At 37.8% G+C, this 27095-nt stretch overlaps 1 protein-coding gene across 1 annotated transcript in view; it reads right to left on the reverse strand.

Moving 5' to 3' along the window:
* Positions 1 to 27095, reverse strand: part of TTN (titin) — a gene marked incomplete at its 5' end in the record, with an annotated part of 307317 nt that overhangs the window by 52028 nt on the left and 228194 nt on the right. The window contains 45 exons of the mRNA XM_084642843.1: positions 17 to 319; positions 408 to 704; positions 796 to 1083; positions 1214 to 1513; positions 1830 to 2132; positions 2224 to 2523; positions 2622 to 2897; positions 3679 to 3981; positions 4357 to 4656; positions 4874 to 5158; positions 5270 to 5590; positions 5697 to 8663; positions 8761 to 9054; positions 9205 to 9504; positions 9775 to 10056; positions 10143 to 10451; positions 10542 to 10844; positions 10936 to 11235; positions 11752 to 12033; positions 12139 to 12441; positions 12532 to 12834; positions 12938 to 13219; positions 13308 to 13458; positions 14539 to 14687; positions 14784 to 15098; positions 15675 to 15974; positions 16086 to 16382; positions 16495 to 16812; positions 16901 to 17200; positions 17296 to 17425; positions 17516 to 17548; positions 17664 to 17812; positions 18548 to 18856; positions 19469 to 19898; positions 21238 to 21428; positions 21522 to 21830; positions 21944 to 22243; positions 22775 to 23068; positions 23164 to 23448; positions 23552 to 23848; positions 23940 to 24239; positions 25094 to 25396; positions 25488 to 25862; positions 25973 to 26275; positions 26376 to 26675. Coding sequence (XP_084498969.1) covers positions 17 to 319; positions 408 to 704; positions 796 to 1083; positions 1214 to 1513; positions 1830 to 2132; positions 2224 to 2523; positions 2622 to 2897; positions 3679 to 3981; positions 4357 to 4656; positions 4874 to 5158; positions 5270 to 5590; positions 5697 to 8663; positions 8761 to 9054; positions 9205 to 9504; positions 9775 to 10056; positions 10143 to 10451; positions 10542 to 10844; positions 10936 to 11235; positions 11752 to 12033; positions 12139 to 12441; positions 12532 to 12834; positions 12938 to 13219; positions 13308 to 13458; positions 14539 to 14687; positions 14784 to 15098; positions 15675 to 15974; positions 16086 to 16382; positions 16495 to 16812; positions 16901 to 17200; positions 17296 to 17425; positions 17516 to 17548; positions 17664 to 17812; positions 18548 to 18856; positions 19469 to 19898; positions 21238 to 21428; positions 21522 to 21830; positions 21944 to 22243; positions 22775 to 23068; positions 23164 to 23448; positions 23552 to 23848; positions 23940 to 24239; positions 25094 to 25396; positions 25488 to 25862; positions 25973 to 26275; positions 26376 to 26675 — 15339 coding nt within the window. The remainder of the gene's footprint in view (positions 1 to 16; positions 320 to 407; positions 705 to 795; positions 1084 to 1213; positions 1514 to 1829; positions 2133 to 2223; positions 2524 to 2621; positions 2898 to 3678; positions 3982 to 4356; positions 4657 to 4873; positions 5159 to 5269; positions 5591 to 5696; positions 8664 to 8760; positions 9055 to 9204; positions 9505 to 9774; positions 10057 to 10142; positions 10452 to 10541; positions 10845 to 10935; positions 11236 to 11751; positions 12034 to 12138; positions 12442 to 12531; positions 12835 to 12937; positions 13220 to 13307; positions 13459 to 14538; positions 14688 to 14783; positions 15099 to 15674; positions 15975 to 16085; positions 16383 to 16494; positions 16813 to 16900; positions 17201 to 17295; positions 17426 to 17515; positions 17549 to 17663; positions 17813 to 18547; positions 18857 to 19468; positions 19899 to 21237; positions 21429 to 21521; positions 21831 to 21943; positions 22244 to 22774; positions 23069 to 23163; positions 23449 to 23551; positions 23849 to 23939; positions 24240 to 25093; positions 25397 to 25487; positions 25863 to 25972; positions 26276 to 26375; positions 26676 to 27095) is intronic.

Consider the following 27095-nt stretch of genomic DNA (forward strand, 5'->3'; position numbering starts at 1 on the left):
AATGTTTTTAACTTACACTGAGGATCACGAGCATATGCTGCCTTAGATGGTCCACTAGGTTTGCCTGGTCCAGCCTTATTCAGTGCTGTCACTCTGTACTCATACTCCGTTCCTTCTTGGAGTCCAGTGGCCTTTACAGTTCTTTCTATGACAGGCTTCCTGTTTACCTTTGTCCAGTTAACAGTCTTAGTTTCACGTTTTTCAAGTATGTATCCAGTCACAGGGGACCCACCATCATCAGCTGGTGGCTTCCAGCTAACAGTCATAAAATCCTTTGTTATATTACTAATTACAGGTGGATCGCAAGGCCCAGGTACATCTGTAAAGATTTATTGAAAATTATTTTCATATTCTTAAATGTGCATAAAAACAATTAATCACAAAACCATGCTAAGCAACAAGCTTACCATATGGATTTTTAGCAACTGTTGGCTCAGTGAAGATGGGATCTCCCACACCGTATTTGTTTTCAGCACAAATGCGGAACTGATATTCATGTCCTTCTATCAGTTTTTCTACACTGCAGCTCGTAATTGGTACATTGGCAGTGACTTGGGCCCAATTTGGTCTGCTTGTTTCACGCTTGTCAACAATATAGTTAGTAATTTCTGAACCTCCATCTTCAAGAGGAGGCTCCCAAGAAAGCATTGCACGATCTGCCCACATATTGGTGATTTTAACTGAGGCAGGAGGACCAGGCTTATCTGGAAAAATTAATGATCAATAGTTATATCTCTAGCTTTTGCTATATTATCCAAGTTATAAATATGGACTAATAAATAATCTTTAACCTACCAAGTACTTTAAGCTTAATGGTTGCTGATCTGGAACCACTTGCATTTTCAGCGGTAATAGTATAGTCTCCTGTCTGCTTCCTGTTAACACTGAACAACTCCACAGTGGACAGATTTCTTTTAGTGGTGATCTTAATGCCTTCAGCTGGTTTTAAAACTTCTCCTTCTTTCTTCCAAGTAATTATTGGCATAGGTTTGCCATACACATTAGCTTCAAGACAAACATTAGTTCCAGCTTTTACTGTAAGCAATGATTTCATAGATACATCTAGTTCTATTCTGGGAGGAACTGAAAAGAAACAAAAAGAAGACAGCTTACCAACCTAAAAGATTTAAACATATCATATGAATACCAGGTAAAAAAGCATGATTGAACATTATCAGAGTTTGCAAATACTTCACAAGTATACATTCCTTACCATTTTCTGCCTGAATGGTCACTGGGTCAGAAGGCTCAGAAGGCCAGCTAATGTTAATTGCTGTCTTGGCAATTGCTCTAAATTGATATTGAGCATTTTCTTCCAAATCAGTAGCAGTGTATTCTTCTTGAGGAATTTGATGCGGAGTAGAATTGCATCGTACCCACTTATCACCAGGCAGTTTGCAGGCTTCAACAAAGTAGCCAATAATTTTGCTTCCACCATCATGCTTTGGTCTTGTCCATACAAGTGACACAGTACTCTTAGTGACATCAATAACTTCAGGTTTACCAGGAGGATCTAAAAACAAAGAAGACCATCATAAGTTTACCCTCATAAAAACATTTGTACATTTCAGAAAAATATTTTACAGTGGTGGATGGTATTCATAGCACATCCCTCTAAAAAACCACAAAAATGCTAGATTACACAATATGTAGATACAGTGTATTCATATTGCATATAAAACATTAAAGAAATGGGAAAAGTGATGATTATAAAGTTGCAATTATTATTAAAGTAAATGTATTACTACTAGTTGTAAGTAAAATTAAATAACGTAAATTGACCATAAATATTAATGACATATAACAAATCATTTAAATGTTTTGCTTACCAACTGGGGATCTTGCCGTAACAAAATCAGTTGGCTTGCTAGGTTTGCTTGCTCCAGCTTTGTTCAGGGCATAAATTCTGAAAGTATACTCGAGACCTTCAATTAGTCCTGCACAAGGATACTCTGTAGAACGCACAAGTGTATCATTAGCCTTCACCCACAGCAAACTATTTCTTTCTTTACGCTCTATGAGGTAACCAGTAATTGGACTGCCTCCATCACTGTCTGGTTTGTCCCAAGCCACAAAAATACAGTCCTTGTTGACCTTGGTAACACGCGCATTCTTTGGTTGACTTGGAACATCTGTGGAAAAACAAATCAGATAACATTACCGGTTCTTTTACTGTTAGAAGAATTAAAATCAGAGAAATGCCATCATTTAAAACTGACATACCAAATGGGAACCTTGCAACCATCTTGTCAGATGTGAGTGGCTCAGAAATGCCAAAACGATTTTCAGCACGAACACGGAACATATACTCTTGTCCAGGGATCAGTTTTCCAACTCTGCAGCTTGTCTTTGTGACAGAAGCTACAGCTGTTATCCAGTCTCCCCGACTTACATCACACTTTTCAACCACATAGTTTGTAATGTTACTGCCACCATCTTCGAGAGGCATATGCCATGCAAGTGTGCAAGCATCCGCATCTATATCAGAAATGTCAAATGGAGGCTGTGGTGGACCCGGGGCATCTGCATAAAGATGTAAGGTGAAAAATTTAAGAAAATAGTAGAGCATGAAATATCTTGTATCTAGCTGTGTAGAAAGTTAGGTTAAAAATGAAAGTTACCCATGACTACCACTCTGATTCTTTGAGTGGCAATACCCGAGCTGTTTTCTGCAGTAAGGGTATAGTAATCACTGTCTTTCCTAGTCACATCCTTAATGATGAGAACAGAAGAGTTTTCTGCTTTATGCACAGCCAGACGACTGGATGTAAATACATCTTGTTCTCCTTTCATCCATTTACAGATTGGCTGAGGTTTCCCATAGACATATGCTTCAATTCTGAGTTTCTGCCCAGCTTTAATATTAACATGATCTGGCATCAGGATCTTAGGTGGCACTAAAAAAGACAAACAAACACAAATATTTGTAACTCCCTGTGAAAAATTATTTTATTTTGTCATGCAAGTGTCCTCTGCATGTCTGCTGGAGCCCTGAGGATTTTATAGATAGTATCCTTAGTCTCAGTTCAGTAGGGATATTTTAATAGTCTGCACTACAGATCTGAATGATGTAAACACCCCTGAAACCAGATGCTCCATAGCTGTCAGTGTAAACGCTGACTTTCTATCTTTATATTCTGATTTAGAATGTAAGTGAATGTTTTTGTGTTCAGATTGTCTTCTCATATATTTGAACAGTGCCTAAGACACTAGCAGCACTTAAAAACCATTATCATCCTTTTAGCCAAGGGTAACTGGATGGCAATCTTTGGAGCATAGCTATGCCACTTAATCATCAGGAAGGGTCACTGTGAAGTGACATGACACACACTCTCTGACAGGGGGTTGAGTGTGCTGCTTTCCTGATGCCATCTTCAAATCATAGAAATTTGAGAGCTGGAAAGGACCTCAAGAGAACACCTAGTCTATCCCTCCATGCTGAGGCAAGACTAAGTATACCTAGTCCACCCCAACAGATGTTTGTGTAACTTGTTCTTAAAAACAGCTTAGACTTCCTGGGATTCAGGAGACTGGTGACTTAAAGTGTGATCTTCTACAGAAGTGCAGAAGAGATCATTTAAAAATTGATTTCCTAGGACTCCATCAACCAAAAACCTTGTTCATTTCATTATTAAAATAGATTTTAAATGGTATATATAGTAATAATTAGTTACTTACTGAGTTGTTCTTTAATTTCAAACATTCCTTCAGTTTCTCTTGGCAAACTTACTCCCACAGCATTTCTAGCTGCCACTCTAAATTGGTATTTCTTTCCTTCTTTCAGGCCAGCTACAACAATGTTCAGATCTTTGACAACGGAATATTGTGTCCAGCGATCCTCAGGTTGTTCTTCTTCTTTGTAGCTAATAATGTATCCATCAATTTTAGAGCCTCCATCACGCAGTGGTGGCAACCAGCCTAAAGTTGCACTGTTCTTTGTAATTTCAGTAACTTCAAGTTTTCTTGGTGGATCAGGCTCACCTTAAGAAAAAACAAAGCAGATATATTACAACATCATCACTTTAACTGGGCATGCTTTGGTAGAATTACTAAGAATTCTGATTGCTTAATTCAAAAAGGACTTTATTTAAAAGAGACATTTTTTTGATTTGGAAAACATGTCACATTAGAAACTACCAGAGTGATTAAATTAATATAGAGTTACAATAAGTATTCAGGGTTTTAATTTTTATTCAGCAAACATATCTGCACAGGAATATTTATTCCACTGTCATTGAGAGGTTAGCAGCAATACAGAATTTAGACACATCCACATTCATGAAAAATCAGAAGCTTACTGGAGATTAAAGCAAATAAAGATGCAAGAATAAAAGATCTACATTAAAAAATACTTACTTAGTGGATCTGATGCCAAGATTGGTTTTGGTGCTTCTGTTGGAACACCTGGACCATATTCATTGACAGCAGTTACTCTAAAGTAGTATTCATTTCCAGGTACAAGGTTAGCTACTTTGAAACTAGTTTTCTTTACATCTGCAATGATTGTTGACCAGGTCTTTCTGTCAGCCTCACGTTTCTCCAGGATGTAGTGAGTTACTGGACTACCACCATCATTCTCAGGTGGTACCCATGAAAGCTGACATGACATTTTTGTGACATCTGAAACACTGAACTTGGCCACAGGTCCAGGAGTATCTATAATGAAACATTAATTCATATATCAGTCCTCTCTTAAAAATCCTTATTAAATTACAATGAAAGTTTGGTTAATGACTTCCTATACATGTGGAATTAATATTAGCCATGTACAGTGATACTCAAATGATATTGTGAAAGGAGCCTTAAAAATCCCTGTAATAAATAATTAAATAATAAAACTGATGTGTTTACAAAATTGTTTGTGGCGACTCACCAAGGACTCTGACATTCACAAATACGGCCTTTTCTCCAGCTGGGTTAACAACTGTCAAAGAATATTTTCCTGAATCATCACGTGTAGAATTGGGGATGACAAGGAAGGCCATAGTGTCAACCAGATCAACCTGTCCTTTTCTGACCACATTATCAATACCCACTCTCCTCCAGGTGACTTTAGGTGCTGGTCGCCCTCTAACAATGCCAAATAGTCTAATGGGACATCCTGCTCTGACTGTGACTAATTTTCTTAGGCTTGCATCCAAATCAATCTCAGGAGGTTCTGAAACAAACGTTAAAGAAAAACAACAACAAAAGTTCAGAATGTGAAATAAAATCTAAATATAGCAAATAAATGATGCATGAATTCATAGATAAGATAGAAAAAAATCACCAAGTATTTCTTTAGGAGACACTGCTTCCTTCAGTTCAGCTGGTCGGCCAATGCCAACCTGGTTTTGGGCACAAACCCGGAACTCATATAGTTGTTTCTCATCCAGGCTGGTAACTGTAAATTCTGTATGAATAACTTGTGCAGTAACATTACATCGTTTCCATCCTACATCAGGAGCTGCACTTTCAACTTTTGGTCTCATTTCCACAACATATCCAATAATTGGTGCACCACCATCATAGACTGGTTTTCCCCATCCGAGAGTGATGGAACTCTTTGTGCTGTCAACCACCTTCAGATTAATTGGAGGACCAGGAGGTTCTGAAAGACACGATAAAGGGCAGGAAGAAGAATACATCTAAGCAACTAAGCAACCTGTTAATTAAATGTTTTATTTTAATAACAGTAAAATATATCACTACAGTACCTATTGGGTCTTTTGCCACTACCGGTCTCGATGGCAAGCTTGGTTCTCCAAGACCAATTTCATTTTCAGCCTTAACACGGAATTGATATTCATGTCCTGGAATGAGATCTGTAACCTTCTTGCGTCTCTCTGGGATTGCACTCTTAGTAACAGGAACCCATCTTAATGCTCGTTTCTCTTTCTTCTCTAATATATATCCTGTAATTGATTTGCCACCATCATATTCTGGTGGGTTCCAAACTACAGTCATCTCATTTTTACTGACTTTAGTGACTTCGGGGGGATCAGGACGGCCAGGTCTGTCATACTTTGTTTTTGCAATAATTGGTTTTGTTTCTGTTGGAGGGCCAGTGCCCATCTTATTCTCTGCTCGAACCCTGAAGATATACTCATTGCCTTCTATGAGGCGTGTCACATTTGCATGACTTGTTAGAACAGCAGCAGAGTATGTAGACCAAACCATACGCTTGCTCTCACATTTTTCTAAGATGTAGTTTTGTATTTCACAACCGCCATCATCTTCAGGTGGGTCCCAGTTGACAGTACACCTATCACTTGAAATGTCAGAGATCTTCAAATTTCTTACAGGACCAGGTTTATCCAAAACATTAACAGTAGCATAAGCTACAAAACTACCAGCTGCATTAGTTGCAGTAATCACATATTTACCACCATCACTACGCTTAGATTTTGTGAGAACAAATTTAGATGAATTAGAAGTTGTTTCAATTGTGACTCTTGGAGATTTGGTTAAATCTGTGGCATCTCTGTCCTTTGTCCATACCACTTCTGGTTGTGGCTTGCCTTTAAGTCCGGCCTCAAGTCTAATAGAGTCACCTGCTTTTACAGTTAGCACACCACTTAACTTCAGATCAAGGACTGGTTTCTGCAGTTCTTCCTTCACAACAACTTCACTTGTCTTCACCCAGTCACTTTCACCTCCCTCATTCTTGGTCTGAACTCTGAATTGATATATTTTATTTTCAATGCATTTATCAACCATGTAGTGTGTTTCCTTAATACTGCCCTTGTGCACCCTTTCCCATTCATCTGAATCCTTCAGTTTTCTTTCAACATGGTAAGATAAATTGGGGCTTCCACCATCATAATCTGGTCTTCTCCATTTCAGATACACAAATGTCTTTCCTGTTTCTGCAATGTGAAGGTTTTCTGGTGGACCAGGCCTATCGACAGGATTAATGGCAAGGATAGGAGTCTTGGTCTCAATGACAGGGCCTGGCCCTACTTTGTTTTCTGCACAAACTCTGAAGAAGTATTCATGGTTTTCTATGAGACTTGCCTTTACTAATCGTTTGGTAACATTAGAAGAGAGAATTGACCATCCTTTCTGGTTTGGCTCACGATACTCTACTATGTAATTTGTAATTTCTGAGCCACCGTTATCTACTGGGTTTTCCCAAGTGAGCATACAAGAATCTTTTGTAACGTAGCTTATCTTCAAGTTCTGGCATGGTCCAGGTCTGTCAAGTACATTAACAAGGGCAAATGCTTGAGCATGTCCACTGCTGTTCTTTGCTGAAATGATGTATTTTCCATGATCGTCTCTTGTGGCTTCTTTCACCTGCAGTTCAATGCGAGGGAATTCATGAACCATCTCAACACGCTTATCTTGGACTAATACTTTGCCATCCTTAGACCATGTTATGTCAGGGTCTGGTCTGCCTTTTACTCTACCAGTAATATGGATTGTTTGGCCTACTCTGATGGTGATTAAGTCACGACAGGTCAGATCTAGATCTATTTCTGGAGGAGAATGAATATCCTTTACAAGAACAGTTTCTGGCAGTTCTCTGGGCTCTCCTTCTCCAACGATGTTAGCAGCTTTTATACGGAATCTATATTCATTTCCTTCAATTAGCCCAGGTACCCTGAAGGCACACTGTTGAATGAGTTCATCTTTATTAATCCTATTCCACTGTGTAGTTCCAGTTTTCTGACATTCCACAACATATCCCAAAATAGGGCTGCCACCATCTTTGAGAGGCTTTGTCCACACCAGGTCAGCTGTTTCTCTGGTCTTGTCTTTTAGTTTTGGATTAATGGGAGGTCCAGGTGGTCTAATAGGGCGTGAAACTTTTACTGGGTCAGAAACTGGGGATGGTTGGCTTATGCCAACCATGTTTTCTGCAAAAACTCGGAATTCGTATGTGTTGCCCTCAAAAAGACCGGTGGCTCTGAACTTCAGTTGAAGCACTGGTGTCTTGTTGACACGTACCCATTTGCCAGATATTTCCCGACGCTCAAGAATGTATCCAGTTATTGGACTTCCGCCATCGGATTTTGGTAGGGTCCAAGACACTGTTGCAGCATTTTCTGTAATATCTGAAACCACTGGTTTACCAGGTGGGGATGGTGGATCAAACATATGTTTAGCAACTGTTGGTGTTGAATCGAGGGGTGCACCAATGCCTATCTTATTCTCTGCACGGACACGGAAAATATATTCACAACCTTTCTGTAGACGTGGAACCTTAAGTTTTGTTTGATTGATTCCTGAACAGACCACTCCCCAAGATTCTTTCTTGGATTCTCGCTTCTCAACAATGTAGTTCAGCACAGGGCTTCCACCATCATCTTTAGGAGGACGCCAGGAAATAATCATGTGTTCCGGTGTGACTTCAAGAATATTAATGGGGCCAGTGGGTGGACCAGGAACATCCAAAACAGTAAGATGAAGACCAACAGTTTTGCTGCCAGCTGCATTAGACGCTGTGAGAAGATATTCTCCAGTATCTTTTCTTACACAGTCTTTAATGGTAAGTACTGTTGAATAATTGTCAGTATCAATTTTGTAGTTGCCTTCTGTTTTAATTTCATTGCCATCAGTTACCCATTTTGCAGTGGGCACAGGTACACCTCTCATGATTGCAGGAAGTCTGACTGTGCTACCAGCTTTAACAACAAGACCTTCCATTAACTTCACATCTAGTTCCACATATGGAGGTACTGGAATTAGAAAAAAATATAGAAATTACAATATGATTTTTTCATGGTGAACACTAAAAGTAAGAAATGAAAGAAATCATACAAATTAAAAAGGTACCTAGTTTTTCTTGACACTCTATTGGTATAGTTGTATCTGGAAGACTAAGACCCGCGATATTCTGTGCTTTCACACGGAATTTGTAAGTCTTTCCTTGCTGTAGACCAGTTACAACACACTCTAGCATGGGTACAGTCTTGAACTTAATCCATTCCTCTGCACCTTCTTCTTGATACTCCACCAAATATCCATTGATTTCAGCACCACCATCACGATCTGGCCTATTCCAAACAAGGGAAATTTCTGTTTTGTCAACATCTACATGGTGCAGATTCTTTGGTGGCCCTGGAGGATCTTTTAAGAGCAAAAAACAAGAAGTGTAATAGGGTGAACAACCTACGCCCAATCAACACACATACACTATATTGTATTTGTACTAACAAGATCAGTTAATCAAAGTTCAAAAAAGACTCAAAATAAAACTCATCAATGAAAAATACTTACATAGTGGGTCCATAGCCTTGATTGGCTTGAGACAGTCAACATATGGACCTCGCCCATACTGGTTCTCAGCAGCAACACGGAAGAGATACTGAGTGCCTTCCATAAGATGTTTAGCCAGATGACTGTGTTTCTTGGAAGATGATGAGATGGGTACCCACTGGGCAGCAGCTACATCTTTCTTTTCCACCACATAGTTGGTAATGACAGAACCACCATTGTCCTCTGGTTCCTTCCAAGTGAGATAGCAAGAATCTTTTCTAACTTCACTTACTTGCAGATTTCTAGGTGGGCCGGGTTTATCTAATATTTTTTTTAAAAGTAAAGAATATTTATTTAATAAACAAAACTAATTTTACAAAATTTAGCACATTTCAATAGAAAGGAAATTTTTACTAAAAGTACTGCTTATCATTTACAGTCCTTTTCTCATACAGCTCTTATATTATGTTTCTTTATTATTGATAATTTCTGCATTGAAATTATTCATTTGTTCTCTGCAGATCCAATTTCTTTGATCGCCAATAAAATTATAAAAAGCATACAGTATAAACAAAGTCAAAAAATAATTACCTAGTACAATGACTTTTACTGAAACAGTCTTTGAACCAACGGGATTCTCAACAGTCAAAGAGTAAATTCCACCATCTTCATGGACAGTGTTACGAATTTCCAGCTTACTGCCAACTCCCGTAACCTCAATATCTGCTTTGGGTGAAACCTCTTGTCCTTCTTTTTTCCATGACACTTTTGGGAATGGAATTCCTTTAATTACAGCACTAAGTCTTAGTGTATTTCCAGCTTTTATGTGTTGCTCCCGTGCCATATTAGCATCAAGTATCAGCTCTGGAGGTTCTGGGAGAAAGATTCCAGTTTTAGTAAACAAGCACATTTTGACAATATGTTTTATTCATAAACTTATCTGAGTTTATTTCACTTACCAAGCCTGTCCTTTACTTCTATTGGATCAGGAACATAAGCTGGTTCTGATTCACCTGCTGCATTGACTGCCATGACTCTGAACTTATAGGTCATACCCTCAGTAAGACCAGTGACTTTGTATTTTGTTTCAGGGCAGGAGTCTGCTGTAAGATTGGCCTTCTTCCAATCTTCATCTCCAACTTTCTGATACTCAACGAGATAGCCAATGATCTTGCCTTTGCCATCATGCCGTGGTGGTTGCCAAGACAAATCAACTGAGTTTTTTGTTTTATCCACTGCTTCAGGGTTAATAGGTGGACTTGGTTTGACTATTAAAAAAATCAGAAACCATTAAAACCTATCTGAAAAAGATTTTCAGGAACACACAGAATATGAATGGATTTTGTTTTATACTTTACCAATTGGATCTTTAGCGAAGACTGGCTTTGAAGGTGGGCTAGGATCACCAACACCAATTTCATTTGCTGCTGATACACGGAATTCATATTCACAGCCTTCAAGGAGATCAGGTACCCTGAACTGAGTTTCTGGGAAAATCGGATCTTTGGTGACTCTGGCCCATCGATTAGACATTGTTTCCTTCTTTTCCAAAATATAAGTAGTTATTGGCTTGCCTCCATCATGTGGTCTGTTCCAAATTACTAAGGCAGAATTTTTGGTAACATCTTTAATGATGGGTTGCTCCGGTGCAGAAGGAACACCTGAAGAAATAATATTTTTAAATGAATTTATAGTATAACAAGCATTCTGATGGTTAAATTATTAAAATAAAGTAGCAGATAAATAACATACTGAAACGATCCTTGGCCTTCATTTCATCAGATACTAGGGGATCACTTATGCCATAAAGATTTTCAGCATAAATTCGTACAACATACTCTTTTCCCTCAAGCAGTTTAGGAATTTTGCATGTTGTCTTGACATTGGCAGATGTTACTGGCATCCAGAGATCCCTGTGTGCATCTTTCTTCTCAATAATATAATTTGTAATTTCACTACCACCATCATCTAATGGAGGTTTCCAGGAGACGATCATATGATCTTTATGAACTTCATCAAAAATAACTGGACCTACTGGAGGCTGAGGGCGATCTGTTAAAAGAAACAATGAACAGAAAAACCCGACAATACACAGATTGAACAGTGTCACTATTCTACTGTAAATATAACTTGGAATAACCTAATTGTTAGAACAAAGAACTGGGAATCAGGACACCAACGTTCTATTCTTGGCTCTTCTGTTCTCTCACTATGTGATATTGAGCAAATCACTTTCCTTTAGTTTACCCATCTGTAAAATGAGACTAATACCTATCTTATTGGGCTTAATTAATTAATGCTTACAAAGTGCTTTATCATATTGCATTGAAATTTGCTAAAATAGTGCAAAATATTATTATTAGAGCGTGTCAAATTATTCATTGTAAATAAACTTAAACCAGCAATTAATTGAATACTCAAAATCAATGAATAACATATCACAAATAATAAAGGAGTGAATTCACAGTATTTCTATAAATAACTCATTTTAATATTCACTCTTTCTTCTATTTGATCAGTTCTAATTATTATTAAAAGCAAGCATTCTTATGGCTCCGTTACACTTACCAACAACAGTGACTTGACAAAGACCTTTTCTTGATCCGGCGCTGTTCTCTATGATCACACAATATTTGCCTGAATCTTCTCGGATAGATTTTAATATCCCCAAGCAAAGGGTTGTTGGAGTGGTCTGAATCTTTGTGCGCTTATCTTCTTTAACTGTAATTTCATCCTTTAACCAAGTCACCTTTGGTGCAGGCTTCCCTGAGTAACGTCCGGTGAGGCTGAAAGCTTCACCAACCCGAACAATTAGCTTGTCTCTACAATCAAGTTCAAGTGTTGGAGGAGCTAAAAGATATCATTGGGGAAAAAAAAGGTAAGTAGCAATATTAATAAAAAAATTATATACCCAAAAATTGTTTTCAAACTGAATTATGAAAAATAGACCCATACCAATTTCATCCTTGCATGTGATTGGTTTTGTGCAGAAAGATGGTTTTCCTTGTCCCACAATATTGCAAGCACTCACACGATATTCGTAAGTGTCACCTTCTTTCAGTCCTTCAACAGTGTATTTCCGATCAAGCATTTTCTCCTTTGTAACCCTGTGGAATTTCTCTTTTCCAATGAGACGGCTTTCTAGGACATACATAGTTATGTCGGAACCTCCATTATATTTAGGTGGGTTCCAAGTCAATGTAACAGAATCCTTGGTAATGGCTTTTACCTCCAGATCTTCTGGACGCTCAGGTACAGCTGTAAATAAACATAAACAATGTGGTGAATACATTTTTTTTGCCAATCTCCCTTCTATTACAATAATCTATAAAACAAAAATGTACTTACATATTGGTTCTCTGATGACCAGCTCTTTTGTTGTCTCAACGAATGGGCCCATGCCAATAATATTCTCAGGTGCAATTCGGAAAAAGTATGCCTTGCCTTCAATCAGCCCTTGAACAGTAGCATTCTGTCTTGTGACTGTATAGGTTACTGGGGTCCAAGCTTTACGGTCAGCTTCACGCTTTTCAATAATATAGTTGGTGATAGGAGAACCACCATCATCCTCTGGAGAAAACCATGTCAGTTTGCAAGAGTCATTGGTTAGGTTCTCAGTAAGGAATGGAACACCAACTGGCCCTGGTACATCTAAGATGGAAAGAAAAAGTATACATTTAGTTTTATGTACTGGATTTTATGAAACCATATTTTTAGAACAAAATTGTATGCAAATTCTGAACTTCTGATTTACCTAACACATCAACAATAATAGTCTTCTTCCGTTCTCCACCTGCATTTTTGGCAAAAAGAGTGTAGAGGCCTTGGTAACTTCTCTTGCAGTTCTTAATAACCAGAGAAGAGCTGATGGCTGTTTCTTCAATTTTAGCTTCTTCTGGTAAAGCTCTTTCATCCCTGCTCCATGTGACTGTTGGAGGTGGCTTTCCTGAGACGTAAGCTATGATCCGGATCACTCCCCCAGCATGAACAACAATTCTGTCTCTGACACTAGCATCCAAGTGAAGATCAGGGGGGACTGTAAGAAATAAACAAAATGATTCAATATATTTTCTGTTTGTTCACTTTGATTGGTAAAAATGTTAAAAATAAAAATTGTAAAATACCAATTCTATCCTTCAGTTCAATAACTTCTGTAACTTCGCCAGGCTCTCCGATACCAGCAGCATTTATTGCTCTAACTCTAAATCTGTAGAAACTTCCTTCTTTTAATCCTGTCACAACAAACTTGGTTCCTCTTATTTCTCTATCTTTTACCTGGAAAAAGATTATAACATCAGTCAATATCAGAAAATCACAAACACCACAAAGGAATTGGCTATTGGTGGCACTCATGCATCCGAAACAACTGTTATGGTATAACTGTCCAACATCCACAAGTACAGCAGGCTCTAAATGCAGTGACACCAGCACTGTTCAAATACAAGGAATGGGCATTCCACAGAGAAGGCATTCAGGACATCCTGGTGCATATGAATGATATGCGGATTGAAGGGAACATTGTGAGGGGAATATAGGGTAATGGAAATGCAGGAGAGTGACTTGGAGATGTACTATCATGCAGATTCATCAGTTTGAACAATTCCTCTAACTAGGGAGTCATAAAGGAGCCATAGCAGTTACAACAGAGTCCATGATCTGAGGCAGATGAATGGCTGCATAGGGTTCCTGTACACCAAAATGCCAGTTTGGAGGTGAAAGGAGGAAAAGTGGGAAAAAATCCCTTTCTCATGAGCCTTTCTGGATCTCTTGTGCATAGCCTGTTTACATGGATTTTATGCACAGGTTGGGGCAGCATTTGGCTTATAGCAAATATGTGAAGAGGTGCAAAAGTAGGCATACTGGACAAGTGGCATGTATTTATGACCAAATTGCTGGTTGGGAAACATTAACTTCTGTTCTATATGCACCAGTGAGATTTTCAGTAATGTATTATTGAAGAGCAGTAGGAAAACGTGGAGGCATTGTTTGCAAAGTAACTAGGAATAATTTGACATTCCATTGGCTCCTTTACTTATGTACCTAATATCCACTTTCACATGAACCTTCTGCTCCTTTATTGATAACTATAAACATACTTTGCTGCACAGAACTGTGATGTTTAGAGAACCTGAGTTTAGGAAAATACTGAGGTATCTTAGACACCACAGTGTGGCAAATATTAACTTTTGAATTTGGCCATATATTTTAAAACTACGAAGATAATTATTGTACAAAGAAGACATGATAATTTGTCCCATATAGTTGGTGTAATGAGAATATGTACAAATATACATTAGCGAAAAATATTGTTTAAAGATAGAGGAAACCCAAATCCTATAATAGTATTTCACCTACCTTTTCCCATTCTTCCTTTCCTTCCTCTTTATATTCAACTATGTAACCAGTGATCTTAGAACCACCATCCTTTAATGGTGGAGCCCATTCCAGATCAACAGATGACTTTGTCCAGTCAGTAACTTTTGGAATTGGTGGACCAGGAGGGGCTGGAAAATAATATGATATCATTACATTATAACAATACATTTTTTCTTCTCAATGGAACATTTTCAATGTGAAAAATATAAATTTAACATATTTACCAATAGGGTCTCTAGCAATTGCTGGGTCAGATGGCATGCTTGGTGGACCAACACCAGCTGCATTAATAGCCAATACACGGAACTGATATTCTGAACCTTCAATAAGACCAGTAACTTTGTAAGAAATGCCTAGGGTCATAGGTTTGATAGGATCACGGTTAACCCTTGTCCATCTCTTTCCAGTGGTCTCTTTACGCTCTAGCCAGTAACCTGTTACAGGAGAGCCTCCATCATATTCTGGTTCCTCCCAGTTGACAATCATGGAGTCATATGTTATGCTGCTAACCGTTGGCTTGTCGCATGGTCCAGGAACACCTGGAAAAAAAGTTACACAAATTTTGTAACAAAATGTTAAAATATAAAATGTCTGTGTCTCATTTAACTGTCAAGGTTAACATTCACTTGCCCTCTGTGTACCTTTCTGTGGCCAGTGTGTGTAGGAAAAGTTTGTAATATAGTCTTCTTTTCTCAGACCTAGCATTCCCTTTCTGTTAGACCAGCAACTAAGAAGCTAACTCCCTTATTCTTTATTGTCTTTTTCCATAACTCAAGTTAAGGAAATAACTCTTCCATAATGGTAAGGTCAGTATTATCCCAAATATAACTGTATGATCCAGTCCAGTTTCAATAAAACCAAATATAGTTGTATTTTAAGATATAGCAAAGAAAAGAGACAAAACATTAACATTTTAAACGTTAACTACCTAACAGGATATCTATGGTAAAAATCTTTCAAACTATTCTAGAAATTTCAGATATGTGGTAGACATAAAAGCAATTGGTAATTTACAGCTTTGCCATAATAGATGAGCTGATTCTTTAGACTCTGCATTGTCAAAGTCACTACAAAGCATGAGAACAACTAACATTTGAACACAATATCATACTTACTGAAAAGGTTTCTTGCTGTTTGTGGTTCACTATCAAGAGGCTCCCCAATGCCAAATTTATTTTGTGCCATGATGCGGAACATATATTCATGGCCTTCCAGCAATTTGGGCACAGTGAAGATGCATTCCTTTGGCTCGTTGGTAACAGGTACCCATGTTCTTCTATTAGCTTCCCTTTTTTCAATAACATAGTTTGTAATCTTAGAACCACCATCATCTTTAGGAGGAAGCCAAGACAAGGTCATCTGATCAGTTGAAATGGATTCAAATTTAATGGGTCCCTCTGGTGGTCCAGGACGTCCTGAAAGTTAAATTTTAAGAATTATGAATGCATAATTAAAATACATTTAAAATAAAGTATCATATTCACAGAATCAACACATGCAATTGTACAAAACCCCTTGATATTTACCAAGAACATTCAGCCTCATCTCCTTTGAAGCAGTTCCCAGATTATTTACAGCAGTTAAAGTGTACAAGCCTGTATCTCTTCTGCGAGACTGTTGGATTAGTAAGGTGCAAGTATCTTCGCTCACAACCTTATTGACATGTTGATCATACAGTACTGGTGTTTTGTCATCAGGTTTCTTTGGAGTAGCTTTAAACCACGTTAATGTGGGGAATGGCACACCCTTTATCTTGGCTATAATGTTAATATCTGTTCCCTCCTCAACCTCCATAAATTCTTTGAGTTCAATTGATGGTGGACCTAGTATGAAACACAAAAAACATAAATTGCCATTAAAAGGGATACAAAAGCAAATATACTTTTAAAGTTGTATAATGAAATGTTCTGTTTTCCAGCATTGTTCAGTACTTACATGTTTGGTCTTTGACAACAATTGGGCCAACTGTAGCAGATGGTCTGCTGGGACCCGCTTCATTTACAGCTTTGACCCTGAATTCATATTCTTCACCTTCTTTCAGGTCCTCAACAGTAAACTTTGTTTCCTCTACATCACGTCTATTGCACTGTTTCCAAGACTCTTTCCCTTCCCCAGTACGATCCCAGTGAAGACACTCAATATTATAATGTGTAACAGGGGCACCACCATCATTCTTTGGAGGTTTCCATGTCAAGCTAACAGTGTTTTTAGTTACAAGACCAATCTTGAGTTTGATAGGTGGATCAGGAGGATCTTTAAAAATCAAATAAAAATTGGAATCAACCGACATTATAGTAGCATTTGGTTATCAAAGGAGATGTTCCATTTTGATTTAACTTACGGATTGGATCCCTGGCTGTGGTCCGTTGGATTGTGTCTGCAGGCGGCCCAATACCAAAGCGGTTTTCTGCACGTACACGGAAGAAATATTGTTGCCCGGCTATGAGATCAGGTACAATGAAGGAAGTGCTTCCACAGTCTGGATTGACTTTTGTCCAGGCCTTCCCTTCAACAGTCCTCTTCTCTATAACATAGCCTTTGATTCTGTCTCCACCGTCATTGTCTGGCATCTTCCATGAAAGTTTGCAACTACATCTTGCTATATCACTCACTTTCAGGTCTTTTGGTGGCCCTGGCACATCTGTTAGCATAAAAGCACAACAGAAGCAGTTTTAGATAAATACCTAGAAAACATGAAAAATTCTATATGAATACTCCAACATGTATATGGCGTACCAAGGACGTTAACTCTAACGTTTACAGTTTTCTGTCCTGCTTTATTCTTTGCTGTAATACTGTATCTTCCAGAATGGCCTCTGTTACATTCTGGGATAGTAATTATTGAAGTAGTATTGGTTACTTCCAGCTGCAAATAAAAAGAAATATATATTGATTATAAATAATTACAAAATGAAAAATTTAGCAATATAGAAACAATTTAATTTTTTTACATTACCTGAGCATCTTCAGGTATATTATTGACTCCATCCTATAAATAAAGAAGAAAAAGTAAACGTAACAGAGATTTCTTTAAATAGTTAGCAACAGATTAAAAGAACAGAAAGAACAGAAAAGAACAGAAAGTAATCAGTTCTTTTAATAACCTTTATTGCCTTCTTGGCTTCTCCTTCAAATTCCCAAGATGTTTTTGGAACTGGACGCCCCTTTATAATGGCTGGGATTTTAATTGTTGTACCAGAACGAACAGAGAGAAAATCTTGTGCTCCAATATCAATAAAAACTTCTGGTTCCTCTGCAAAAAGATTTAGAAATATAATTGTTAGATGAGTTATTGAAATTAAAATTCAGCCAGCTATGCATGAAAACCTCATGATACATTCCAAAGCATGCACAGTATACATCAGGACAGTGGCTCTTAACCTGGGGTGCGAGATGCCCTTTCTGGGGGTGCGAGACATGCCGGATTTTTTTAGAAGGTAAATCATCGAAAACACAAATTAAGCACAGGCATGTAGGTACAACTACTTTGTTTAATCAAATCTATGTATTTATTAACATTAGACATTTTTTAGCTATTACTGTAATATACAAACAAAAATATATCTAGGTTTGAAGAACTGACCTACTTCAATGATTTTTGATAACGGCTGCAAGAATATATTTTGAGAACCAAAGGGGCACAGGCTGCAGTAAAGATTAAGAACCACTGCATCAGGAGGACCCCAATGCTCTGTGGGGCACTTGTTGCTGTTGCTTTTTCATTGGGCACAATGTAACCTTTATGTCTAGTTATAACGCTTGTCAGATTTCTGGTTGGTGATATCCTATTCAAGGTCACCAGGTCACTTTCTTAGATTTCCAGCTTCTTTGTTGATGTTCTTGAATAATTCTGTGTACTGGGCTAGGTCTACCATGGTGGGCCCTGCTGTTTGAACTTGGTCTTTACCCCTCTTTGTCTCCTAATGCACATGCACAGCAAATGGTAGGATTTATCTCTAAATATCTAAATTAATTCCAAGACTCTTACCTAGAATTTCCTTGACAGGTATTTCTGATGTTGGAAGACTTGGTTCAGATTCCCCAGCAGCATTTACAGCTTTCACTCTAAATCTGTACTTTGTAAGTTCTTTCAAGCTGGGTACAACACATTCGCAAGTAGGGAATAGTTTGTCTAGTTCATTCACCTTCTTCCAGTCAGTACTACCTTCTTCTTGCATTTCAACAATGTATCCTTTTATAGGACTGCCACCATCTTTTTGTGGGGGTTTCCATTTAAGAGATATAGTGGATTTGGTTCTATCTGTAACCTCTGGGCATGATGGTGCACCAGGTACAACTTGTAAGAAAATGCAAAAAGTTTTGGCTGGGAGTTAGTGTCTATGTATTTTCAATTTTACATTTTAAAATGCTGTAATGTCAGCAAAAGAAGTATTTTTCTATACATTTGTCAAAAAGAATGGTAGTAAAAATTGAGAATACTGCAAATATGTATATTTACAAACATGTTATGTATATGACATATACGATATGTGAAATTGTTATACGTTTTTTATATTTACAACACATATAACAATTATACATACACTTAAAGCAAAAAATATAAACATTATTCTACTGTAATAATATTTAACAACAAAGAAGAATAAATCACTGATTCTGAACTCGCTTACACCAGCTTAAACAGGAGTAGTCCATTGAAATCATTGGAGTTAAACTGATGTAAAAGTATGGCACGTGAGATCAGAATTAATTATCTGAACTAAAATAAAAATAATTAATAGTTAATCAGAAAATCATTACACTGAAAACAGAATGGCATTATGTAGGCCCCAGTCCTGCAAACATTTCATCAGTCTAGTCCCACTGAATTCAACATCAATAAGGGTTACAGAATGTAGTTTTTATGTATTATAACCTTTAAAGCAACTCATAAAAACTGTATACTTACATATAGGATCTGCTGCTAACGCAGGATCTGATGGTTCACTGGGAGGGCCAATTCCAGCAATATTTACAGCCATTGCTCTAAACTGGTATTCAACGCCTTCAATCAACCGCAAGACATTAAATTCCAGCCCTTTCATTACTGGTTTTGTTACTGGAGCTCTGTTAACACGTGACCAATAGACACCTCCGACTTCTCTCTTCTCCAACCAATACCCAGTGATTGGGGCTCCACCATTGTCCAAAGGAGGCTCCCAAGTCACCAGCATTGATGACCTAGTGTGATCTAAAACTTTTGGTTTTCCAGGAGGTCCAGGAAGGCCATATGGATCCTTAATGACCACTTTCTCTGAGAGGCACTCATCACTTGTCCCATATTTGTTTACTGCCCTGACTCTAAACTGGTATTCACCATTTGTTGCAAGTTTCCACACCTGAAAAACAAGATTTAAATGAATAAATAACTGTTTCCAAAATAAGTATATGTTAAATTTTCCCTCTTTTGATGCTGTTTAATTAAACTCTTCCTTAGTTATCCCAGTGAATGGCTACAAGTACCTCTATATGCTGCACCATAGAAACTTGTATATCATGCACACAGAGCCAAGATTCAGAGTAACAGCCGTGTTAGTCTGTATTCGCAAAAAGAAAAGGAGTACTTGTGGCACCTTAGAGACTAACCAATTTATTTGAGCATGAGCTTTCGTGAGCTACAGCTCACTTCATCGGATGCATACCGTGGAAACTGCAGCAGACTTTATATACACACAGAGAATATGAAACAATACCTCCTCCCACCCCACTGTCCTGCTGGTAATAGCTTATCTAAAGTGATCATCAAGTTGGGCCATTTCCAGCACAAATCCAGGTTTTCTCACCCTCCGCCCCCCTACCCCAACACAAACTCACTCTCCTGCTGGTAATAGCCCATCCAAAGTGACCACTCTCTTCACAATGTGTATGATAATCAAGTTGGGCCATTTCCTGCACAAATCCAGGTTCTCTCACCCCCAAATTTGTTTGTTCCTACCATTTGGGCTGTTTGCCCTTTCAGCAAGAGGGCAATATACTGGAGGGAAGCTGGAGGCTAGTGCTACTAAGAGATACAGCAGCAGGTCAGAACAGCAGGGTAAGCAAAAAACCTAACAAAATTGACCAAATTGCCAAGTGGTCACATACTTTTGTCAGTGTCTTAAGTTAGTGAGAATTACTCTGACATGTATCAGTATGATTAAGTTTTAAAGGAGGGTGAGAATGAATCCTCACTGAGATGCTTATAACAATTCAAAAGCAAAACTGGAAAAACAATTAATAAAAAAACCACTGGATTTAAAATGTCTGTATAGTGATTTTTTCAAAATGAGAGAACTTGTCAGCTACTGTACCTTTACTGGGTCATATGAAATTGTGATCACCCTTACTCTCTAAATACAAAATTATATTTCTGATATAAATTAACCTAGACGACACAAAAGGGATACATCTCCTTAATTCAGATATTAACTTCTTTATAAAATAAATGACATAACTGAATATATTATTTTCTTTTTGGGATTTAAGGAAAATACACAATGGCAATAGCGATTATCTAGAAATTCTGGTCATGGTCAGTGTACCACCTACTCAGATAACTATGTGTTCTGTAATTTTTCATTGTATTGATAATTCATTTTATTTCAGTATTGTACGTGTGTTATTTTTGCTATTTAAGCATGTTGAATTACATCATAAAGACACTTTGTAAAGTACAGAAAAGTTTTCAGATAACTTTACCCCAAATCGTCTGTCAACTACTGTGCTGGAGACCTCCTCCCATTCAGATTTCTTCCTACTGGCATCACGTTTTTCAATAATGTAATGAGTAATTTCACTGCCACCATTATCAAGGGGGACATCCCAGGTCAAATAGCATGATTCTGCTTTAATGTCAGAAACGGCAAGATTTCTTGGTGGAGAAGGACGATCTAAATAAAAACAATACAATATAATATTATGTTATGGAAAAGGCAAAAACATATTTGCTTTTGTCATTTCATTAAAATAAATCAGATCCTTACCATACACTTCAACATAAGCATTGCGATACGCTGTGCCGAGACGATTGGTAGCTGTGACTGTGTAAGTGCCTTTATCGTCCCTAAGTGCAGCAGGCATACTAAGTTCAGTTTTTGCTTCAGATCTAGATATTTCTTGTTTGGTTATCTTAAGTGCATCTGATGGTTTGTCAATTAAAACTTCATTTTTGGCCCATTCAATCTTTGGTATTGGTAGACCTGTGACATCAGCTGGAATATTAACTGGCTCTCCTGCCCTCACTTTGATAGTATCTCCTCTGACAGCCAGACGTAATGTGACAGTTGGAGGTACTGTAAAACAAAACAAAACAAAAATAAAAGAATGAAGGCGGTAACAAAAAGCAAAGAAACAAGCTAACAGAGTTTTGAAAGCCGTTGTACGTGTTTCTAATAAACAGGTGTACCTTCATCATCTTGTATAACTACGTTAAGTGGTAGTGATGGTTCACTTTCACCAATAGCATTGACTGCTTTGACACGGAATTCATACATATGAAGCTCAGCAAGATTGTTTACAAGAAGAGATGTAGTTGGACAGAGTTGCTGGTTAACTCTTTCAAACACATTTGAGTCATGTCTTCTCTTATCAACGATGTATCCTATGACAGGACTGCCACCATCATTACGGGGAGGCTTCCAGTCAAGTGTAATGGTTGACTTTGTCCTCTCTGTGTACATGAACCTCTCAGGTGCTGTTGGAGGACCTATTATCACAAGTAATTCACAATGAAAAATATAAGTCATACATATACTTAAAGTTTTGTTTCATTTCTTATCCTATTAAATAAAATAGATTTGGCATTTTTAAAGCAGCATCTTTCATATGCAAGGTATCCAAATTATTATAATGTAGTGTGAAGTTTCTCTGATAGTGAAGTGACTATGTTGGCAACAGGGCAACAATTAGTGTCTCAACAATAGTTTAAACACAGACTTTGTCAATGGAAGCTGCCTGATTGAAAGAAGGAGAGACAAAGTGGTTATCTCCTACTCCTTTTCAGAAATGGTCATGGTAATTTTACATAAGTGAGAGATCTAACTTCAACAGTTACTCTGCTGAAGGTCTGAAGCCTTAACTCTGTAGCAGGTAAGTATGAAAACTAAAAAACCCCATTAATATGTCTATGTACATTGAATATACAGTGTGCCATCTCAGCATTAATTAAATAACTGTGCAGTGATCTAGATCTCCCTATATTTAATAATTGACATAAGCAAACAAATAGTTATTTTACCTAATGGGTCAACTGCAAGAATTGGTCCGATGTCAACAGGTGGACCACAGCCAAACTTATTCTTGGCAATAACACGAAACATATATTCCTGTCCTTCAACGAGACCTGTAATATCACACTTAGATCTCTCAGTATCTATACACTGTCTCCAAGTATGCATTTTGGCATCTTTGCGTTCAACAAGGAAGCCAGTGATATCACTTCCTCCATCATCTTCAGGATCAGACCAGTTAAGCAGACACATCTTTCTGTTCACAACCACAGGTTTTAGGTCAAGCACTGGCCCAGGAACATCTGAAAAAGAGAACATGTTGTATAAGAAAAAAACAAAGATTTCTTGTATCTAGGTATACTTGACAATTGGTTTCACAGCATGTAATATTTCTTACCAAAAACTTCTACTCTGGTTGCTGCAAATTTGGAACCACTCTGATTGGTTGCAGTAATCACATATCTTCCGTGGTCTTTTCTCAATGCATTCTGAATAGTTAGTTCTGATCTGGTGCCAACATTTTCAATAACAACCCGCTCTTTGTCTAATTCACCTTCCTCCACAGTCCACACAATTGTAGGTGTAGGGCGCCCAGTTACAGTAGCAGGAATTTTAAGAGTTTTCCCAGCCATTATCTGAATGCCTGCTTTGACAGAAACATCCAATTCAACATGAGGAGGCTCTGCAGAAAAATAGAAATTGTGCCTTAGTTTAAGGGAGATAAAAGAGTCTAACATGCCATACTGGCTACTATATGTTAAATGACATTTGCACAACAACAGTACCTTGAGGTTCTGAAACTGTTATAGGTTCAGTTTCACCAGGTGGTCCTTCCCCGGCTGCATTAACAGCGGTAACACGGAGTTTATAGTCAGCACCTTCTCTAATTTCTTTAACAGTGTATTTTCTAATCTTAATGGATTTCTCTGTGCAGCGTGACCATTCATTTATGCCCACCAGTTGTTTGTAAATGAAATAACCGATGATATCACCACCACCATTGAATGCTGGAGGTTCCCATTCTAGCTCAATAGCAGTTGAGCTTGTATCAACAACTCTTGGAATTGGTGGACCAGGTGGCACTAAAGAAATAAAAAAGTGTAAATCAAAATTCATGGATACTTAACCTACTCTTGTCAGCCTCCAACCATTATCTTCTATTAAAATACTTACATATTGGGTCCTGAGCAGTTTTTGGATCTGAAGGTGGACTAAATTTGCCAGGGCCAGCTGCATTTTCAGCACACACTCTAAAGATATAGTTAAGTCCTTCCAAAAGTCCATCGGCTCTTATTTCTAGGGTGTTCAGGAGGCTTCTGTTGACACGAGCCCAGTGAGTACTATTGATTTCACGTTTTTCAATCCAATAACCCAAGATGGGGCTACCGTTGTCTTTTGGTTCTTTCCATTTAACCAACATACTATTACTGGTAACATCCTCCACTTCAGGTTTATCAGGTGCATCCGGTGGAGCTAAAAAAATTAAAAAGAAAGAGAAAAATGAAATTTTGGCATCTATGATTTCTTATCCAGATCTCAAATTTAATTTTATGTATGTAGTGAGGCATTATGGCCTAGTGGACTAAGCATGGGGAAATAACCTGTTCTAACTGCAGCTCTATCATTTTCTTACTGTGTGATTTTGGACAAGTCGGTTAAACTTACTGTGATTTAGTTTACTAATCTGTAAAACAGAGATAATAATGTGGAACTCCTTCACATGGGCCATGATTAATTTGTTAATATTTTAATGCGAAAAGTACTATATAAAAGAGTGCATTGTAATACATTTGGCCTTTGTTGCTATCTTCAAGGTACTCAGTGGGTTGGGCCCAGGATATCTAAAAACTGGGATAAAGACTGTGGTCAGCAACTCCTCTGGCACAATGGGACTTTCCAACATAAGGATAAAGCTTGTCTGTGCTGGAGACAGAGCTCTCTGAGGGACTAATCCGAGACTGTAGTATGAACCCCTACAGGAACTAAGGACCAATACAAACCTCACCGCCTTCTGCTCCAAGCAGAAGGTGCAATTCTTCAACCTTGCATTTTCTTACATAAACATACAGTCGCATGTACATTAAAAAAAAAACCCGAACCCCAAACAACACCCTGCCAAAACAAAACACGATACTCCACATACAATTTCTCCCCTAACAGGGGGACAAGATAAAAAAAAATGAACCACATTTGATAGCTGCTAGTTACATTGCTTAATGCACTTCTGGAATGCATTCAGATACTAGTGATGCGGATAGTATAAAAAACCCCATATAGAATAGAATTTCTCCAAAAGTATTGTGTTTAAATATCAACATAAGACTTACTGAATGGATCTTTGGCTACCAGTGGTTTGGAAACACATGGTGGTCCAGGTCCTAACCGATTTTCAGCTGATACACGGAAAAGGTATTCCTTTCCTTCAATCAATTTTAGCACGTGGTATTTGCAATGCCTGAGTGTTGAAGTGACAGTAACCCAGCCTATTTCAGCTTTTGAGTTGTCTTTCTTTTCCAGGACATAGTTCAGGATTTCACTTCCACCATCATCAAGAGGAGGCTCCCACTTGCAAACAACAGAATGTTTTCTAACATCTTCAAATGTAAAGTTGATAGGAGGTCCAGGTGTATCTATTTTTTAAAACACCAGTAAAAAATTATTAGTGTCTTCTGGTGAGCATCTGCTCTGACATTTTAAACAATAAGCTGTTTAAGCACATACCTAATACGTTTACTTCACATGAGGCTTTTGCAACACCATGATCATTTTCAACTCTGATTGTAAATGTGCCATGGTCAGGTCTAAGTGAGTCACGAACGGCTAACAAGGACTCTCCAGGTGTGTGGTTGTCAATATTCAAACGTTCTGGCAGTGAAAGGTAGAATGGCTCCTCTTCTTCAACTTCACCCTTCCTTCTCCTAGTAAACTTTGTTACTCTCTTTTTTATTTCCTGTGGCCTAATAGTTTCATCATTCCTTAACCATGTAATAGATGGGTACGGTGCTCCTGAAATATGTGCTTCCAGTGCAATTTCATCACCGCGCCTCACCTCAAGGCCAGCCTGCAGATTAGCACTAAGGAAGACTTTTGGAGCCTCTGTAATAACAAGAAATGTATTTTTAAGCTGCATTTAGAAATGAAGTTAAAAGTAGTATTTTCTGGTAGGTTTAAGAATTGATGGTAGTAAGAAAAATAAGCAATCATACCAATGGGATCAACAGCTTTCACTAATGGAGTGATACGAGAAGGTTCACTGACACCTGCAGCATTCTCTGCACGAGCACGGAATTGGTATTCCTTGCCCTCCTCAAGACCTTTTACTGTGTAAGTCAAAACAGGTATCAAAAATTCATTGCACCTTTCCCACTCGTCTTGACCCTTAGCAATCTTTTCTAAGATATAGCCCATAATCTTGCATCCTCCGTCATATAAAGGTGGCTTCCATGTAAGTGTTACTGACTTGGATGTTGTATTAGAAATCTCAAGATCAACAGGTGGATCTGGACGCTCTGTAGAATAATAACAAAAATAGAATTTAAACAAATAGAAGATATAGAGAAATTATTTTAAAATCTATCTAGTCGATTATCCATTGATATAAGAACTTACGCTTTGGATCTTCAGCAATGACTGGGTTCCTTAGTTCAATGTATTCACCTCCTCCAATTTTATTGACAGCCTTAACACGGAAGTAATATTCACCATTTGGTATAAGATCCTTGACATTCCACGAGAGTTTGTTCTCACCAGACATCACTGGAATATATGTTCTCCGACCAGCTTCTCTACGTTCCAGGACATAATGTAAGATGGGAGTGCCACCATCATACTCTGGAGGTTCCCACGATATCTTACATGAATTTTTAGTCACTTCACTTGCTTTAATGTTTTTGCATTGTCCAGGCAGACCTGTTTCAAATAATAATTTTTATATAATTACCCTAACAACAACAAGAAACTAGGAAACTGCTTTAGTACAAATGTGAAATTACATTGTATTTTTTACTTCTGTTTTGCACAAAGCAGACCAAAAGGACAAATATTGGTTGCACAACATAGACATGAATTTACATTTCCTTATGGCAGTAGACATGAAAGATTCATATAACCTGTTGACTTAGTTTATTTGTTTTATTCTCCATACTAATTGGCTTATTAAGGGATTACAGATCTATTAAAGTGTCAAAATTGATCTTTCTTTGAGATTTTATGCTTAATTAATATTTTAAATATAAATAGTTGGCAATACTGTACAGGTTTCAGAGTAACAGCCGTGTTAGTTTGTATTCACAAAAAGAAAAGGAGTACTTGTGGCACCTTAGAGACTAA

Source organism: Lepidochelys olivacea, assembly GCF_965140295.1.
Source record: "Lepidochelys olivacea isolate rLepOli2 genome assembly, chromosome: 11".
NCBI classification, from domain to species: domain Eukaryota; kingdom Metazoa; phylum Chordata; order Testudines; family Cheloniidae; genus Lepidochelys; species Lepidochelys olivacea.